The sequence below is a fragment of the Amblyraja radiata genome, chromosome 6, assembly GCF_010909765.2.
Source record: "Amblyraja radiata isolate CabotCenter1 chromosome 6, sAmbRad1.1.pri, whole genome shotgun sequence".
NCBI lineage: Eukaryota > Metazoa > Chordata > Chondrichthyes > Rajiformes > Rajidae > Amblyraja > Amblyraja radiata.
This window is the reverse complement of record NC_045961.1, coordinates 10,751,655-10,769,321: the sequence shown is the minus strand read 5'-3', so window position 1 is coordinate 10,769,321 and position 17,667 is coordinate 10,751,655. Positions and strand designations below refer to the sequence as shown.

The 17,667-nt window shown below is 39.8% G+C and overlaps 1 protein-coding gene across 2 annotated transcripts in view; it reads right to left on the bottom strand.

Annotated features, from left to right (window-relative positions):
- Positions 1-675: 675 nt before the first annotated feature.
- The window catches only part of efnb2 (ephrin B2), a 59,741-nt gene continuing 42,749 nt past the window's right edge, over positions 676-17,667 (bottom strand). The window contains exons 3-5 of one of the 2 annotated variants that reach the window (XM_033022206.1): positions 11,091-11,183; positions 9,611-9,709; positions 676-4,011 (exon numbers count right to left, since the gene is read on the bottom strand). In XM_033022206.1, coding sequence (XP_032878097.1) covers positions 3,602-4,011; positions 9,611-9,709; positions 11,091-11,183 — 602 coding nt within the window. In that variant the 3' untranslated portion in view covers positions 676-3,601. The remainder of the gene's footprint in view (positions 4,012-9,610; positions 9,710-11,090; positions 11,184-17,667) is intronic. The other variant, XM_033022207.1, reaches the window with a different exon arrangement.

Below are 17,667 nucleotides of genomic sequence, written 5' to 3'. Positions count from 1 at the left end.
CTTGTGATTCCCTTTCATTTAGTTTGTACACTACTTACTTTCCAGATTAGGTTGCCATCAAATGCATCTTCTTACAATAAAGATGCTATTTAAGTGCAAATTGTTGAAGCAGAGCTTTGTCAGTGGGCTGGGTGGAATGGAGCATTACAGCCAAGCCCAATCTTATGCTCACAATTACTACAAAACACTTCCAAGGCGATAGTCATCAGAAATAGGAACACTGGATGGCCTTCCCCTCTCCCTAACCCAGCGGCACCAAAAAGAATAGCTTCAAAAAATTAAATCCTCTACATTTTATTAAAAACGACCTTTGTTTTGTGCCAAATTTCAGAAAGTGTTTAGTTTAGTTTAGAGATATAGCTTGGAAACAGGCCTTTCAGCCCACCTGGTCCGCACCGACCAGCGATCCCCGCAAATTATCACTATCCTACATACACTAGGGACAATGTTTTACATTTGAGACCAAGCCAATTGACCTACAAATCTGTAGGTCTTTGGAGTTTGGGAGGAAAACGAAAACCCACGCTGGTCATGGGGAGAACGTACAAACTCTGTACAGACAGCACCTGTAATCATGATCAAACCAGTGTCTCTGGCACTGTGAGGCAGCTACTCTACCGCTGCGCCACCATGCGGCTCTTAGAGCGTAGGATGAAAAAACTCAACCCCAAGCAGTTTTCCATAGGAAAAAAAAAGTATTTTATTTAAAAACAATTTCAGTTTGTAACAGACTAGTGGAATGTGATTTTAATTTTGTTTCGATTTTCCTTGGACAGCAGGGGAGTGAAGGTGAAAATTAAACACTTCAGAAAAAGATGATTTAAAGAACATTATAAAAAGTGGGAACATGAGGAAAAGCAACATTCAATATTTATAAAGCAAGCATAATACTGTGTGTACAAACTGGACAAAGGAACAATTAAATAAATATTTATGGCACAAATATGCAGCGGTCAATTTGGTAAATCTACCAATTTTCTTTTAGCTCCATTTTTAAACAGTGACACTGCCTTGAAAACAAAGTTTAGCTAAAAATACGTTGCAAAAAGTTCAGATTTTATACAAAACTTCCTCCTTAGAATCTGTTTAAAAAAAATCTTCTATTTACACAGAACTTTTTACTTGAGGGGAGATTAGGCCATGCTCTAATGTGAGTTCCTGTTGCTAAAAAGGTAAATAAGGCTATTTTAACTCTCTCCTGCCCTGCCTAAAGCCTTACACACAAAAATATCCCACGTATTTACAGCTTCACGCTTAACATCAGTTTACTGTGTGGTACAACTTCTAAAACCAGGTGAGGGGGATGATTGTGTCTGCAAGGCAGTTAGAGTGAGGTTAGTTTTGGGAGCGATGGAGTGGAGTAAGACGATCCAAAAGCAATCCGTTTAAAGTGACTTACTCTACACTGGACACAGTACGGCACATTCTATAAACCAGCAAGCCCATTTACCCCCACATTGGCTTTATTTTTTTTATTTGAAATTCACCTGCCATTTACACAGTCTGTTTTAAAATGACAACACAGTCAGACGTAGATAACCCATAAAATACTTCATAAAGAGCAAAACATGATCTTGTACAACTGAGAAGTGTCTCCGCCAGTGTGTCGATTGTCCCAAAGGCCCAGAAAAATACCACTTTGCATGGAAATGGTAGAAACTCAGATGCACATGTAATGTACTTCATCACCATGGCAACAGCCTATGTATATGCAAAAGTGCTTCACTTGTGTTGCTAACATAATTTTCAGGTTCAAGGATTAGGTTGGGCAACCATTTTGCAAGTTCCCTTTCGGGATTCCTGAGACCCGGCTTTGTGCAGCTATTTGTATGTGATCTTTGAACTTTAAGCTGCGGAGTATGGAGATTAATAACAAACTCTCTGCTGCTGCCCATCCCCCAGACTGAAGATGATTTTGAAACAGACATTGACAATTCCAGGCCTCAACCATTTAAAAAGTATTTTCTAAAAATTAGGCTTGTGTTTACACTAAATAATTCAAGGCTACAAAGTCCTTTTGCATTTGCAATTCCGAAGCAGGACTCATTTTCATCATTTGTTGGTGAAGAAGTCTTACGAGGACTCTATTTTAGTCATTTATTTATGGAAACAAGATTCCATTCCCAGAGGCAAGTGTCCAAACATTTAGTGGCTGTGTTATGATCATCCAGAGAGTCTAATGTTCACCCACCCACCATGCATACTTACAGAGCAATTCTGACTACAAAAATTGACCCATAATAACCTACTGACCAGTTCTGCTATTAAATCACTTAATTCCTCTACTCCCGTCTCCATTTTATGTAGTGTATTTTTTTTGTCTAATGAATATTTCATGGGTGACCCTGAAAGGTCACTCAAGCTGCAGAACTGTGCCAGCTACAGTACGAGAAGCTGTACCATGTAAAAGTGACTGCTCCACAGTCTATTCATACAAAGCATTAAAGGAATCAAACTGTAAGGCAGTATACTTCCTCTGTGTTTCAATACCACTGTTGCACTGTTCTAATGAGTATCATGACTAGCCCCACTGATGCCCCTGTTCACTGACGTGGGCCCTTCTCTTCATACCTCTAATAATGCACCATGAATATAGAGGCATTTCACTTTCTCACTTTCTCACTTTCTCACTTTCTCTCTCTCTCTCTCTCTCTCTCTCTATCAGTTTTCCTCAAAATAATTTTTTTTTAGTTAATTTAAAGTGCAGCCCTACAGCACTGTGCTTGTTACCATGTCTACCAGCCTATATCTTGGAACTTTTAGTACCAAAGTGCTCCCTAAATAATCTATATCTCTACACTTCCTTCTCAGATTCAAAAAGGCAGCAGCATACCACTGCAAATGCAGTTAAATGTCACAGATGAACGTGTAGTCTCCTGCTCATTTATAATGCATCGCCGACTCTTATGTCTAACTGATTACAATGTAACTGCTGTGCGATGTCTACCACTGGTGACTGGGATGATTAGTTAAGGTTAATATTGTGGTACGTTCTACAAAGTTCCTGAAGTTCTAGTGATTGTGTTCGAAGGCAAAGTGGCCTTCAGGTTAATAAGTAATACTGGTAACAGGAAAACAAGAAGAGGGAGTAAAAATCAAAAGCACAAGAACAAGGACAGAGGTGGATTTATGAAATCCGGTTAATATAAAAGTTAACAGTCTAGGGAAAGTACAGACTGACTATTTTCTATTGCTGAATATCCAAAGCATAAAACCTTATTGGTTATAAATACAGTGATAGATAGTACAAACATCAATTTTGCATTTTGCTTCCTGTATGTTTGTAACATGTGGTCCATAAATTAATGGTGAAAGTAGAAGATGGAACAAATTGGTTGAGTCCCTGACTCAACTTTCCTTCAACTTGCTGCTCCTGGTACTTAACTTTAACCAGATTCCTACACAAACCGTAGACACTAACCAGCTCTCTCTTCAGCTGAATTTCCTGCAAAGCTTCCATTTTCCCCTTTAATTCTTCTACATATTTAAAGTCAATCCTGGTGCAAAGAGAAAGAGTCACCACTAATTTCAGCAGAAGACCCAGGTTGCAACAGGCCAAGAGTATTCTTCAGGATCCCAAACTAGCCTCTGTCCTTTTATCTCAGACTTTGTAGTATATATTTGCTGGGCTTTGTGGTGGCATCTCCTGGACTATATATACAGGATGTCCATAATCTCCGCTGACTTTCTCATAATGTGGACAGAAGGCGCTGTCTGCAGTCCTTAATGGGATGATAATGTCACTGGGTTCAGAACCATTATTATTGCCTCCCCTCTTGGGGGTAGCCAGCGTGCTGAGCGAGAGGGTGGTGGTGTGCTGTGGAGAGTGTTTTCTGTGTCGCCTCTTGTATTTCAACAGCAGAACCACCAACATAATGATGATGATGATGAAGATCACACAGCCCGATCCAATGCCTGCAAATAAGGCCACATCGGAATTGAGGAACCTGCTCTGGGTGTCCCTGGGTGCAGTGGAAGGCTTGTTGTTAGTACTGAACGAGTTTGTCCCGCCTGTGAACAAAAGAGAACTGGGTGAATAATGTACTCTTGACCAAAGTCTTTTAAAATCAAAAGAATGACATTCGATTAATTGTAAATAAATTTGGGTCTCCTTCAAGAAGCCGTACGTAGTCTCTGTGCTTTCACAAAATTACTGGTGAGGTTTGATGGTGTGCATTTAACTTGGCCGGCCACCCCTCAATATGATGCAGGTATGGATCAGACACGGGCTTGTCAGCCCCTCCTGCGTATCCAATCATTTACTATTGTTGCTAATCTGTGACCAAGCTTCATTTACCCGCATTTTTATTATCCCTAGCATCCTATTCGAAGCAACTGTAACGTTCAGAAACAGCTTCTTCCCTACAACCATCAGGCTATTAAACACTACAACCTCCAATAAATGCCAGATTACATAAACTATTCTTGTTATTATTGCACTATTATTGTTTGTTTGTTTTTATGTGTACATATGTGTGTGTGTGTATATGTATATATATGTATATGTGGGTATGTGTATATATAAACACACTGAACTTCTTTTCTCAGGTACACAAAATTGCTGGGGAAACTCAGCGGGTGCAGCAGCATCTATGGAGCGAAGGAAATAGGCGACGTTTCGGGCCGAAACCCTTCTTCAGACTTCTTGCGAACTTCTTTTCTCGTTTATTATATTGTTTACAGTGTACTATGTTTATATATTCTGTTGTGCTGCTGCAAGTAAGAATTTCATTGTTCTATCTGAGATTTTTGATGAAAAAAAACTCTTGACGACGATTCAAAAGGTCTATCAAATTAAAGTTAACCATTTGCCATTGAGTGCATTTCATGCTCTAACATTGTCTGTTCACAGAATGCTCTGGGCGATATTGCTAATGTACACATTGATCGAGACGTAACAGATTGCAAATAAATAAATTAGGTTTTAAATAATTTTTTTAATATTAAGTTCATTATTGATTGTTTGCAACCAAGGATACTATGTGACAAATGAGATTACTATAGGCTTCCTAAACACAAGCCCGTGGTCAGCAATGAATATTTAAAACAATGTATGCTTACAGGCTTTCCTTGAACCATTTTTTAAAATCAATAAATCTTCGTCAGTCACAAACTGACAGCTTCACTTAAAACAGATGTAGACTTGCCTGAGGCATCATGGGTGAGAATAAGAAAATGTAAATTCTTGAGACAATTGTCCCCAGTCATAATGTCTGACTTGCTTCAGCCCTTGGCTGCTGGTGCTTAGTATTGGTAATTTCATACGTTGAGCAACAAGCCAGCCAGGCCACTCAGAAAGCATGTTGCACTTATCTAGTTTACAACTTCAGATCTGGTTGACCATTTTAATAAAATGCATGACAGCTTTTAATTTGTGGATCCAAAAATGTTTCGGCCAAAGATTATAATCTTTATAAATTCACTTGTCTGGAACTATTTCCACCCCATCTGCCAAAATCTGAATGGTTCCCTGACTGGACAGTTTGGCAAACATGCATTTCCATTTGGCCTCATGGTAGGCAGATGGCACAATGGGCTAAGTGTTCGGCTGGCAACCGGAAGGTAGCTGGTTCGAATCCCGCTTGGAGTGCATACTGTCGTTGTGTCCTTGGGCAAGACACTTCACCCATCTTTGCCTGTGTGTGTGGATGTAATTATGTGAAGCACTTTGGGGTCAATGCAAGTTGACTAAAAATGTGCTATATAAATTATAATTAATTAGGCACCCTTACATGTGTTATGATTTCCAACCTGTGACTGCCTCACAGAGGTTCACACCTGACCAACATCCCCACTGGCTTTGCTGACATCGGGAGCTGCTCCCTGCAGGGAGCTGTGGCTGTGAATCTATGCAACATTTTTATTTTCAGTTTTTGTTAATTATAAGTTTTGTTGAAGTTCCCGACTAAAAGGGGAGCGTCAGAAGACAAAGTAAATCAAGAAGTGGCAATTAAACAATTTAAACTTGGAAATTAAAATTGCGAGAGGGGATGAGTCTTTCAGAATTTGCTTGGTAGTGCTGCTGCCTCACAGCGCCAGGAACCTGGCTTCAATCCTGGCCTTGGGTGCTGTCTGTGTGGAATCTGTACATTCTTGTACGAAACCCCCTGTGACTGCGTAGGTTTCTTCTGGGTTCTCCGGTTTACCTCACACATCCGATAGACGTGCAGGTTTGTAGATTAATTGGCCTCTGTGAATTGCCTCAAATGTGTAGTGAGATAACTAGTATGAACAGGTGATCAATGGTCAGTGTGGACTGAAGGGCCTGTTTCCATGCTGTGTATCTCTAAACTAAACTACAAGCTTTAAAATTAAAATCAAAGATGTTCCTGTTATGATGTTCCAAGTGATGAAATGATTGAAAACATACTGTAAGTGAACAAAGGTACACAGAATTGCTGGAGAAACTCAGCGGGTGCAGCAGCATCTATGGAGCGAAGGAAAATGGGTGAAGTGGGTGAAGGAAAAGTGAACAAAAACTGTTCCATCTGGAGATAAATCCAAGGTATTGGGACAAAAGTAGAGCCAGGCTAGGCAGGAGATTCAGGAGTGACAGGATTACTTCACACAAAGTGGAATAGAAAATTTGCAATTCTATTTTCCAAAAGATTGAACATTGGGTTAATTGCAGGCTTCTGTTCGTTTACGCGTAGCATTGACCAATAAAATATTCAGAGATGATGAGAGGCACAATAGAGGAATATTACTTGAAACATACCAGCAAGAAAAATATTTTGATAAACTAGAACCCAAGAGATTTCTAGTGAGTTCAGTTCCCATGTATTATTTTTTGTCATTGCAGGCATGAACAGATGGAATTGGCGGTCAAAAGCAGACTGCATAAGCTTAACACAGTGGGTTAGACAGTGGGTCTGACAGCGTCCTTGCAGTATATGGATAGGCTGCATTTCGGCTCCCAACCCAAAACGGTGCCTATCCATTTCTCCCACAGATGCTACCTGACTCGCTGAGTTACTCCGGTACTTTGTGTTTTGCTCAAGATTCCAGCATCTGTAGTTCGTTGTGTCATCAGAACACTTAAGCTATTGTTTGTAATAGGTAGACAAAATTGCTGGAGAAACTCAGCGGGTACGGCAGCATCAATGGAGCGAAGGAAATAGGCAATGGTTTCGGCCCGAAACGTTGCCTATTTCCTTCGCTCCATAGATGCTGCCGTACCCGCTGAGTTTCTCCAGCAATTTTGTCTACCTTCGATTTTCCAGCATCTGTAGATCCTTCTTGAACACTATTGTATTAATAATGTTTTGTGGATATATCATGAGCCAACTCACGTGAGTGCATCATAGTCATTGAGATAGAAACAAATGGTGTCAGTACAATAGTGCTTTGGTGGAACAAAGCACTACCCACATTAATTGATCAGATTTTCTCAGCTGTTCACTGGAGAAATAGAGATCTACCGTCACGATTGTGTGGAACTATGCACTGAAACTCACACATTTATTGACAACTTCATATCTGAAATAATTATGTGGATTTATTTATTATGTGGATTTATTTATTATGTGGATATTAACTTTACATTGATCTCTTTGTATTCTTGTCATTCACAAAATCATAGGGTGCTATTTTCCTTCCAAGAAACATTAATTTATTTTCTCATGAGCACATGTAAAGCCTGTGGCTTTTAAAGATGAATATAAATCTTTGAAATAATGAACAGATCAATGTGCAGAGTTACAATTTGAAAAAATATACCATCTCTGCCCTCCCTTTTATGAAAAAAATTCTACTTAGCAGTTCCAATCCTTTGAATCTGAGGCAAAGCAAGACATTCTGATAGAGATGATGGAATCAATCACATTTAAATTAATGTGATTCGTGTAAGCTGCAGCTGAGTGCTGGCCTGACACAGTGAGGAAGAAGCACAGGAAGAAATTAAAAGCTTTCCTCTCTTGAAAGAACAGTGAATACAAGCTCTTATTATCTGTCAATCATCTGGAATTGCTCACAACCTAAACTCCATTTGGAAGCAAATCAGAATATTCCAACCCCTAATTTTCATTTGGTTCTATCGTAATTCCACATTGCAGTTCACTTTTCAACAAAGTGGAAAGACAGAGATGGTCCAAAAGGATGAGGAATAGAGTCTATCAAGATATAGGAAATAGGGAGAAAATAACTGCAGCATTTACTTTGATCCAAATGCAAAGAACTGCACTCATGAAGGTGAATTTCCAGTTGCCTTGGCCAGCTGCAGTTTAAGATTGGAATTCTGCGGATATCTCGCTCCTATAGCTTTCCACAGAATCAGTTTACAGTTGTTAAATAAAGAGATTCAGGAATGTTAGAGTTTGTAGATGATGCAAAACTCTGAAATGTAATAAACATTTAAGGAAGACAGCTGGCTTCATTGGGAATTTGACAAGTTGATGAAATGAGCAGAATGTTTAATGCAGAGAAGTATGATGGGATGCATTTATTGAGTAGGGTTGAGGAAAAGTAACACAAACTGGATGATATAATTGTAAAGGGAGCACAAATGTAGAGAGCTCCAAAGTGCACGCACAAGTCTTTGCTGCTGATGGCATTAATTGAAAAAGCTGAGTAGAAAGCATGCAGGAATCTTGGATTTATGAACAGAGACATGGAATATAAAAAGTAAGGAAGTAATGTTGAACCTTTATAATTCATCAGCTAAGCTTCAACTAGAACGTGCTATTGAATTTTGGCACCTCACTAACGAAGGACATCAAGCGCTTTAGATGATGCCAAGGAGATTTTAAAGTATTATGCATATGAGGGGCCACAATCATGCTGTGACACAAAAGAAGTTGGCATTTTCCACTTGGAGCTGAGAAGACTGAATGGACATTTAATAGAGTTAATCAAAATTATGGTGGGATTTGACTGAACCATTATGGGGAAATTATTTCCACTGGCTGGTCAGTAACCAGAGGGTAGAATTAAAACAAGAAGTAAAAGAACTAGAGCATAAAACAAACTGCTGGAGGAACTCAGCGGGTCAGGCGGCAACTGTGAAGGGAAATGGACAGACGACATTTCAGGCCGAGGCCCTTCTTCACACTGAAGAAGGGTCCCAACCTGAAGCCAAAAGACCTAGACTGGAGCTGATCTTTGTTAAAATGTGCAAGCTGTTAAGATCTGAAATGAGTGGCCGAAAGGCCAGTGTAAGCGGAGTGATCAGTGATTTTGCCCATACATTTGAAATGGAAACTTTGGCAGGCAGATGTTGAAAGTAAAGACTGGGAAGGGAGTAGTCAGGTATAATCTGGTTGATTTTTCAAAGGTCCAGCACAACGATGAGGGCCTGAATGGCCTCCTTTTGTGCTCTGTGATTCCAGGGGCAAGCTGTCTACATGATCAACACTTCCCGTCCATGCAGAAATGAGCCAAATTAAGTTGCAACTTATTGTGGCTTACATAAGGGCACCTTGGCTCTCAAAAATATTTTTGCATTTCTCTCAGGATTTCCCCAAAATGAGGAGTTTTGCCATTTGCTTACTCTCATCTATGACCTTTGTGGGTAACATGCCCATAAAATGTTTTTTTTTTTAAGGCTGATGAATTAAGTTCCACAACTGCAGCTCAAAGATGAGGTTTCTTCATTACAATCAGCTTCTATTACCTTCATTCTCAGTCTTTTGGGTGGGCTTGCTTGTGGCGCCGTCTCCTCCTTTCCCGGGACCACTGGGTGCTTTGTCATTTCGTCCCATAGAATTTGCATCTAAAAAGTTTTTAAAAAGGTTGTTTCAGTTACATGCCGTAGCGCTGAGATACCTTCATCAGTCAGACAAAGAGGAAGATCCCTCAACACTGATGTTTTATTTCAAGGGCAACAAACAGAAGCCACTGTGGACACTAGCACCATGACTGCAGCAAAGTCTGTTTGCCTTTAGCTTTGTTTACTTGATGTGGAAGTCACTTTGATGGGCAAGAGTGTTCAATATAAAGTTTCTATTTCTGTATTCAGACTTACAAAGTGAACCAGCAGAACTAATTATTGAGAAGGTTTTGATAGGTATATATTCAGTCCCTCTCAACATATGAGGTGAAGTGTAATTCATTTCAACGCACAAGCAGTTGTGGAAAAACAAGCAATTTAAAACTTTCACTTTTACAGAAGCCCTGCGTTGCTTGGTTTATTTCATTTTTAGATTGTTATACGTGTGTGTACCCTTGGCAGCATGACGATGTTCACTGTCTAAATTGGCCCTTTCCCGGGCTAGAGCTTATAGAAAGTGCAAACATTAGGCATTTAGATGCTGACACTCAAAAGCCATCTATAACAGCTATTGAGAAACCTACCAACAGCAGGCAAAGTTTTTGCAGATGATAGCTCAATCAAACAGAGGATGCTGACAGAATGCTGAATAGACACTATTTGGAAAAAGCAGCATGGAAGTGGTTGCAAGTTTTTGTTCTGCATATTCTAAACATGTAAGAGGGAGTTACTCATGACCACACAGATTGTATTTCAAAATTAAAATTATGTTACGCAAAACCAACTTCGATTCAACTTTACTGTCAACATTTTTTACTAGGAAGAAATATGCTTTTTATTTAAGTATTTATTTTAATTAACAACCTTTACATTCAAATGAACCTCCAATTTCCTACAAAATAAATTTCTCATTATTGACTTGAAAACAAAGATAAGCACGTCAGCATGTATGATTATTTATTTTATTTTAAAATGCTAATTTAATTTTCTTCAATCATAACAGAAAATGTAAAGTTATTTTTTCCCACAAATTAAAAAGTACTCATGCTTATCTCTTGGTCGACCAACCTGATGGATAAAATACAAACAGATTGTCGTAATGTAATTTACTTTGCAACTATCCAATTAAAATTTAGGACAAGCTGTTGGACTACTTCTAATCATTTCATACAACAAATTTTGACTTGAGAACTCTAGAAAAGTTATAGCGGTTAAATATTGTACACCCTTCAGTTCTGATGGCTGCAGCCAACTAATAAATCTTTACTCTCTTGAAGAGTCTGCATTGTGCCTTTAATTGTCACAATGACTAATACCAGTTTATAACCACGTGAGCAAAATAGACAAATGCTCACATCTCCCAAAAATACTTCTTGACTCTTACCTTGTTCAACTTTCATGATAAGCTTCATGGCTTTGGTTAGGCACACTCCTCCTTCTCGGTTTTCCAGTCCTTCCAAAGTACCATTTGAAGTTGCTGGGGTGGGGGGGAAGAAATGAAAGGTTCAATCTTCAAAATTCAATCCAGTGCATCCATAAAAATGTCCATTGTCACAATAAAGTCACTAAATAATTACTGTAGATACACCAACAGATCGGAACACTGCAGCATTTGATCCAATATGTTCACTTCCCTTATCCCAATGATATAAAGAAGCTTGGTAATTTATCAGCTATTGAAATCCAATCTTCTGAAAGACACTTAAAAGTAGGCCTGTAATGTGGTCCCACATCAACAGATTTGGAGAATTGTGGAGGCATATTGCTTTTAGATGAGAAAATCAATAGCACGAAGGAAATCTGCATGTAAACCAGGCCTATCAATTTTGGAGGTGTTTTTAATGACCTATGAAACGACACTGAGGACAACTCCCTTACAACAGCACCCACACATGGAACAGCAAACATCAGAGCACTGGAATGGCTAATAAAGAGGTTATCATGTGTAGGGAGGAACTGCAGTTGCTGGTTTAAACCGAAGACAGACACAAAAAGCTGGAGTAACTCAGCAGGTCAGGCAGCATCTCTGGAGAAAAGGAATAGGTGGCGTTTCGGGTCAAAACCCTTCTTCCGATGTTATCATTGTCACTTGGTCAGGTCATTTAATTACAGGTGTACACTTACAATAGCTTGGAAGGTGAAACCAGGCTATGAAGACTAATCCCAAACACCACTAGTTCTTCAAACAAGATTCAGGTACCACGTAAATAGTTTATTGTAATGTGATCTGCTCAGTAGGTTAGCCATTAAAATATGCTCATAAATCAATCCACATGGAGCCTGGGAAAGTGTGTGTCTTTCTAGACAGGATCAGACATCAGTTTAACATCCAGACACTTTTGAAAATGGCAACAAGGACGGGTGGAACAAATACTACAAAGCCTGAATAACTAATGTAATGCCCCACATAACGTATTAGTAATCCCAAAACAAGCTCTCTCTTACCATCCATGGGGCTTTTAAAAAGCACTAGTGTTTCAGTATTTGACATGCTTTTAGTTTATTTCCTATGTGGTTTTTTTTTTCAATTTATGATAATTTAACAGGATCTTTCCATTATATAATACGTTTCACCACTACAGCATTATCTCAAATTGCTTTACAACAATTTATGTATTTTTGAACGATATCCCTTGCAGTAATATTGGAAAAGCAATGGCCACTTTATAGAACTGAAGCAGTTAACCAGTTAATTGTCTTTCAGTTCTCTGTTTGAAAGCTAAATGTTGGCCAGGGCACTGAGGAAAATTCCCCGGCTCGTCTTGGAAAGATGCCATGGGATCTCGTCCCTGAGACAACAGACAAATTTTAACATATCAGAAATAGCAATGAGGACTGAACATACCATTATGGCTGCTGGAGAGGGAAGGGGGTTAGTGGGCCTGACAGTGTGAATCCCCTGAATTAATGCATGCAGTTGAAATTACAACCCGGGGTTAATAAATATATCTACTTATGTTGATTAATTCTCCTACTAATACAGGACCTCCTCCAAGGCAACAAGTCACTGTTTACTTTTTAATTAAAAAATAAACAAATAAACACTCAAATTAAACATTATGGACTTTAAAAGATTAAATTATTCTATGGTACAACATTTTCTATCAGCTGCACATGGCATTGTTGCCATTTACTGTATGCTGGTTTCACCCATTTACCAGGGAATTGAGGGAATGTTGAAAGTTCATGCATGAATACTACCCACAGTTGCAAACTGAGCATTAGCATGTGATAGGTACACAAAATTGCTGAGGAAACTCAGCGGGTGCAGCAGCATCTATGGAGCGAAGGAAATAGGTGACGTTTCGGGCCGAAACCCTTCTTCAGACCGCCTATTTCCTTCGCTCCATAGATGCTGCTGCACCCGCTGAGTTTCCCCAGCAATTTTGTGTACCTTCGATATTCCAGCATCTGCAGTTCCCTTTTGAACACATTAGCATGTGATGGTGTCTTGTTCACCCAGATCTACGGCCAGCTGAGTTTCTATTGAGTAGAAAAACTACTAAAGATGGAGGAAGTTTGACACCTATCCTATGCTGCTGTAATCTTTTGATTTCCCCCAACAATCACTCAACAAACTTTAAACATCCCTTTAGGGTAAATGCAGCATTAAATTAAGTTAATTTTGGAATAACCGAGATGTGCAAATTGGAAGAGGAAATTCTTAACTAAAATGTTTACCTATATGAACAAATCCATTCAAGAGTACTGCGCTCAATTACGACATAATATTAAAAACTAACAATTCACTCTTAAATGGGGAAGAGTTTTGGTCGCAGTTTATGAAGGCAGATTACACTAATTATGATAGACCTTGCAGCTCTGTACAAAAATAATTAACAAAGAGGATATAAAAACAGAATTAAAATTAACTGTGCAATTAAAATTAACTATGATGCCAGTTTGAATGCTATATGTAGCTTCTTCTTATTTTTAATTTGTTGGCCCTCAAACTATATTGTGGGATCCTATACAAGTAAGCACATACCCTGACCGTCTGAAATTATTCTAGTGCAGACATTCGCCTAACTAAATGTTTTATCACCGACACCCTAATTAAAGCCTTACATGGAATTGGTTGTAAGTTATTAATGAGCTACTATTTTCTGTTGGTACACAAAATTGCTGGAGAAACTCAGCGGGTGCAGCAGCATCTATGGAGCGAAGGAAATAGGCGACGTTTCGGGCCGAAACCCTTCTTCAGATCGAAACGTCGCCCGAAACGTCACCTATTTCCTTCGCTCCATAGATGCTGCTGCACCCGCTGAGTTTCTCCAGCAATTTTGTGTACCTTCGATCTTCCAGCATCTGCAGTTCCTTCTTGAATACTATTTTCTGTTATCTTCTTTGTTTTCCCTTCCTCCATACCTGCCTATCCAAAGTATTAACAGTTGAAAAATTCCTGATCCCTCCGTCTCGCCTGTCCTCCCACCCTGGATGTTTAGTTTAGTTTAGTTTAGAGATACAGCGCGGAAACAGGCCCTTCGGTCCACCGAGTCCGTGCTGACCAGCGATCCCTGCACATTAACACTATCCTACGCACATTAGGGACAATTTTACCAAGCCAATTAACCTACAAACTGTACATCTTTGGAGTGTGGGAGGAAACCGGAGATCCCGGAGAAAACTGATTTCACTGATTTTGGATGATCATAGTGAATGGCTCGAAGGGCCTATTTTCTATGTTTCTATGTTTCTAAAACCCATGCAGGTCATGGGGAGAACGTACAAACCCCGTAGTTAGGATCGAACCCGGGCCTCTAGTGCTGTACGGCAGCAGCTCTACTGCTGCTCCATCGTGCCACCCCATCATGTTACTGGAAAAGTCAGAAAAAGCCAGCGCCTTGATCTGTGCACCGTTTGTTAGCTGTGAAATAGGATCAGGCACAGGCTTACAAATGTAGTCTGTTCAGCATGTCAGTATGCAAAGTGGCCACCTCAGCAAGATAACAAGTGCATCCATTCAAAATATATGAAAAAAATTAACCGTACACATTGTTCAATGTGACAGGTTTTGAGGTCAAGCTACAAAGCAATGAGCAACCGACAACTAAAAATCTCATTTGATTCTTTATGTTTGCTTCAGATGGTGTCTGGTTTCTCTGTTCTGGGGTGGGAGGTGCATTGGACAAATAATAAAAAGCTGTTTACTGGCAGTAATCTGACACTCCTCACTGGAGTCACATTGCAATGCGGCCCACATAATTTATCTAACAATTAGCGCTGGGTGTTGAGAGAACTATTTGAAAAATTCATAGGGACAGCCCAACCACTGCCTCACATATCCAGCTGCATGGGGTCAAGCTATAAAGAAAACTTCCCAGTGTAAAGGTCTGCGTTACATTCGCGAAAGGAGACAAATCATCTGGTGATGCCCAGGCTTCATCACATTAGCACCTGTTGAAAGCTGCGTGCAACTCAAACACTGGAGCAAGTGCAAAGTATTCCCAACGGGCTGCAGAAGTGGAAGAGACTGAGTAAGCGCCAGCACACTCTCTCCTTTCAAAAAAAACTATTTTTCAACCTTTAATGTTAACCTGGCTCCCAAGTCAACGGTCTAACTGTTTATGTGCTGGTTTAACCCGAAGATAGACACAAAAAAACTGGAGTAACCCAGCGGGCCAGACAGCATTCTCTGGAGAAAAGGAATAGGTGACATTTTGGGTCGAGACCTTTAACTGAAGAAGGCCTCAACCCAAAACGTCACCCATTCCATCAGAGATCCAGAGATGCTGCCTGTCCCGCTGAGTTACTACAGCATTTTGTGTCTAATTCGCCTTAAACCAGCACCTGCAGTTTCTTCCCACACCCTTAACTGTTTAACTGCTTTGAAAATAAACAAGCCCTCACTGAGTTTGAGTTTTAAATCCCTAATAGATCCTCATGTACCATTTTCAAAGGTAAAATAGCACATTCTTGAAAATAGTCGATTGGCTTTTTGAGGCGATTCCATATTTCAGAGTCCAGAAAGCAGCATTGCACATTTACATAGAAGCATAGAAACATAGAAAATAGGTGCAGGAGGAGGCCATTTGGCCCTTCGAGCCTGCATCACCATTCATTGTGATCATAGCTGATCATCCACAATCAGTAACCCATGCCGGCTTCTCCCCATATCCCTTGATTCTGCTAGCCCCTAGAGCTCTATATAACTCTCTTTTAAATTCATCCAGTGAATTTGCCTCCACGGTGGCAGAGAATTCCACAAATTCACAACTCTCAGGGTGAAAACGTTTTTTCTCATCTCAGTTTTAAATGGCCTCCCCTTTATTCTTGGACTGTGGCCCCTGGTTCTGGACAACATTGGGAACATTTTTCCTGCATCCAGCTTGTCCAGTCCTTTTATAATTTTATATGTTTCTATAAGATCCCTCCCATCCTTCTAAATTCCAATCTTTCCAAGCCCAATCTTTCCAATCTTTCCTCAAATGACAGTCTCACCATCCCGGGGATTAACCTCGTTAACCAACACTGCACTGCCTCAATAGCAAGGATGTCCTTCCACAAATTAGGAGATCAAAATTGCACACAATACTCCAGATGTGGTCTCACCAGGGCCTTGTACAACTGCAGAAAGACCTGTTTACTCCTATACTCAAATCCTCTCGTTATGAAGGCCAACATGCCATTAGCTTTCTTCACTGCCTGCTGTACCTGCATGTTTACTTTCAGTGACTGGTGTACAAGGACACCCAGGTCTCGCTGCACTTCCCTTTTTCCAAATCTGACACCAAACAAACAAATCCAACCGTACGATCATAAATCCTGAAGCAGTCACGGGCTGATCACTGCCTAATTCCTTACACCTTTGTGTCAGGTTATGGAAACTTTGTGCTCTGTCCTCCAGTAGTAAAAGACAGCTGAAATTCCAACTTAAGGCAATTTAGAAATGTCAAAATAAAGTTTAATTACTCCTGCATACAACATTCAAAACAAAAACGGCTCATTGTAAGATTTTAATGTTGAGAGCTTTGGCCATTTATCCAATAAAATTCCAATAGTTAGTAAAGCGATGCTTAAAAGTTAGAAAATCAAATTGGCAGTACAGGTTGCTGTTCTGCTCCATAGAGTTAGATTTAAATCAATAAATCAACATCCAGCAGTGCTCTTTGAGTTGAGACAAACATTGTATGACAATAATTTGCACCAGTAACCGAGGGTAATCTGGCAGTTAATCGAGTAGGCTCACTGCAGTGTCTTTCAGACTGAGCCATGACAGCTTAAAAATAACAAACTCTGCTGCTGCACGGATTGCTGAAGTGATCTGATCCACTGTCTGCTTTTTGCCAGATTGCACAGTTTTCACGTTATCACAGCAATGGTGGTGCTGGTCCACGTTAGGGCCTAATGATTTGAAGAAAATCACTAGCAATTTTCAATTGGTGGGGAGTTCATTGTGATGGAGAAGAAGAAGGCTGTGATTTACATCATAATTCCAAAGAGAATATTACTGCTGGCTTCTTACTATTTATCTAGCTATTGCACCTGTCAGAAAGAACAACTACAGCTGCTGGCACGGGGTTCTTGTCAAAATTGTACACAATTTAAAAATGGAATGATTATATGAATTAATAAACAGAAGAGAAATATGCTTATACATGTGCCACTTCTGAATTCTCCCCATCCCCAATGGAAGAGAAGTAACATTACATTGTAATGCATCTTCGTTTGATCATTTATTACCCTACTTCTCCGGAGACTATGCATCATAAAGCAACTGTGCTTCATATACACTTGGGTGATCTGGGCTTTCAGACGAGTAACACTGTTTAATCACTGACTGAATAAAGCTCTGGGTTTTTTTACTGTACCTTTGGTTTTGCTGTCAACAACCAGAGGGACCTGAACTGAAGCAGCGGATTTCAGTTCCCCACTATCCCATGATCAGAAAGTAATGTTTTAACTTTTTCAGGATGCCAGGCCATTCTATCTGCTGCTTTTAGGTCACTCAAAATTCAGCC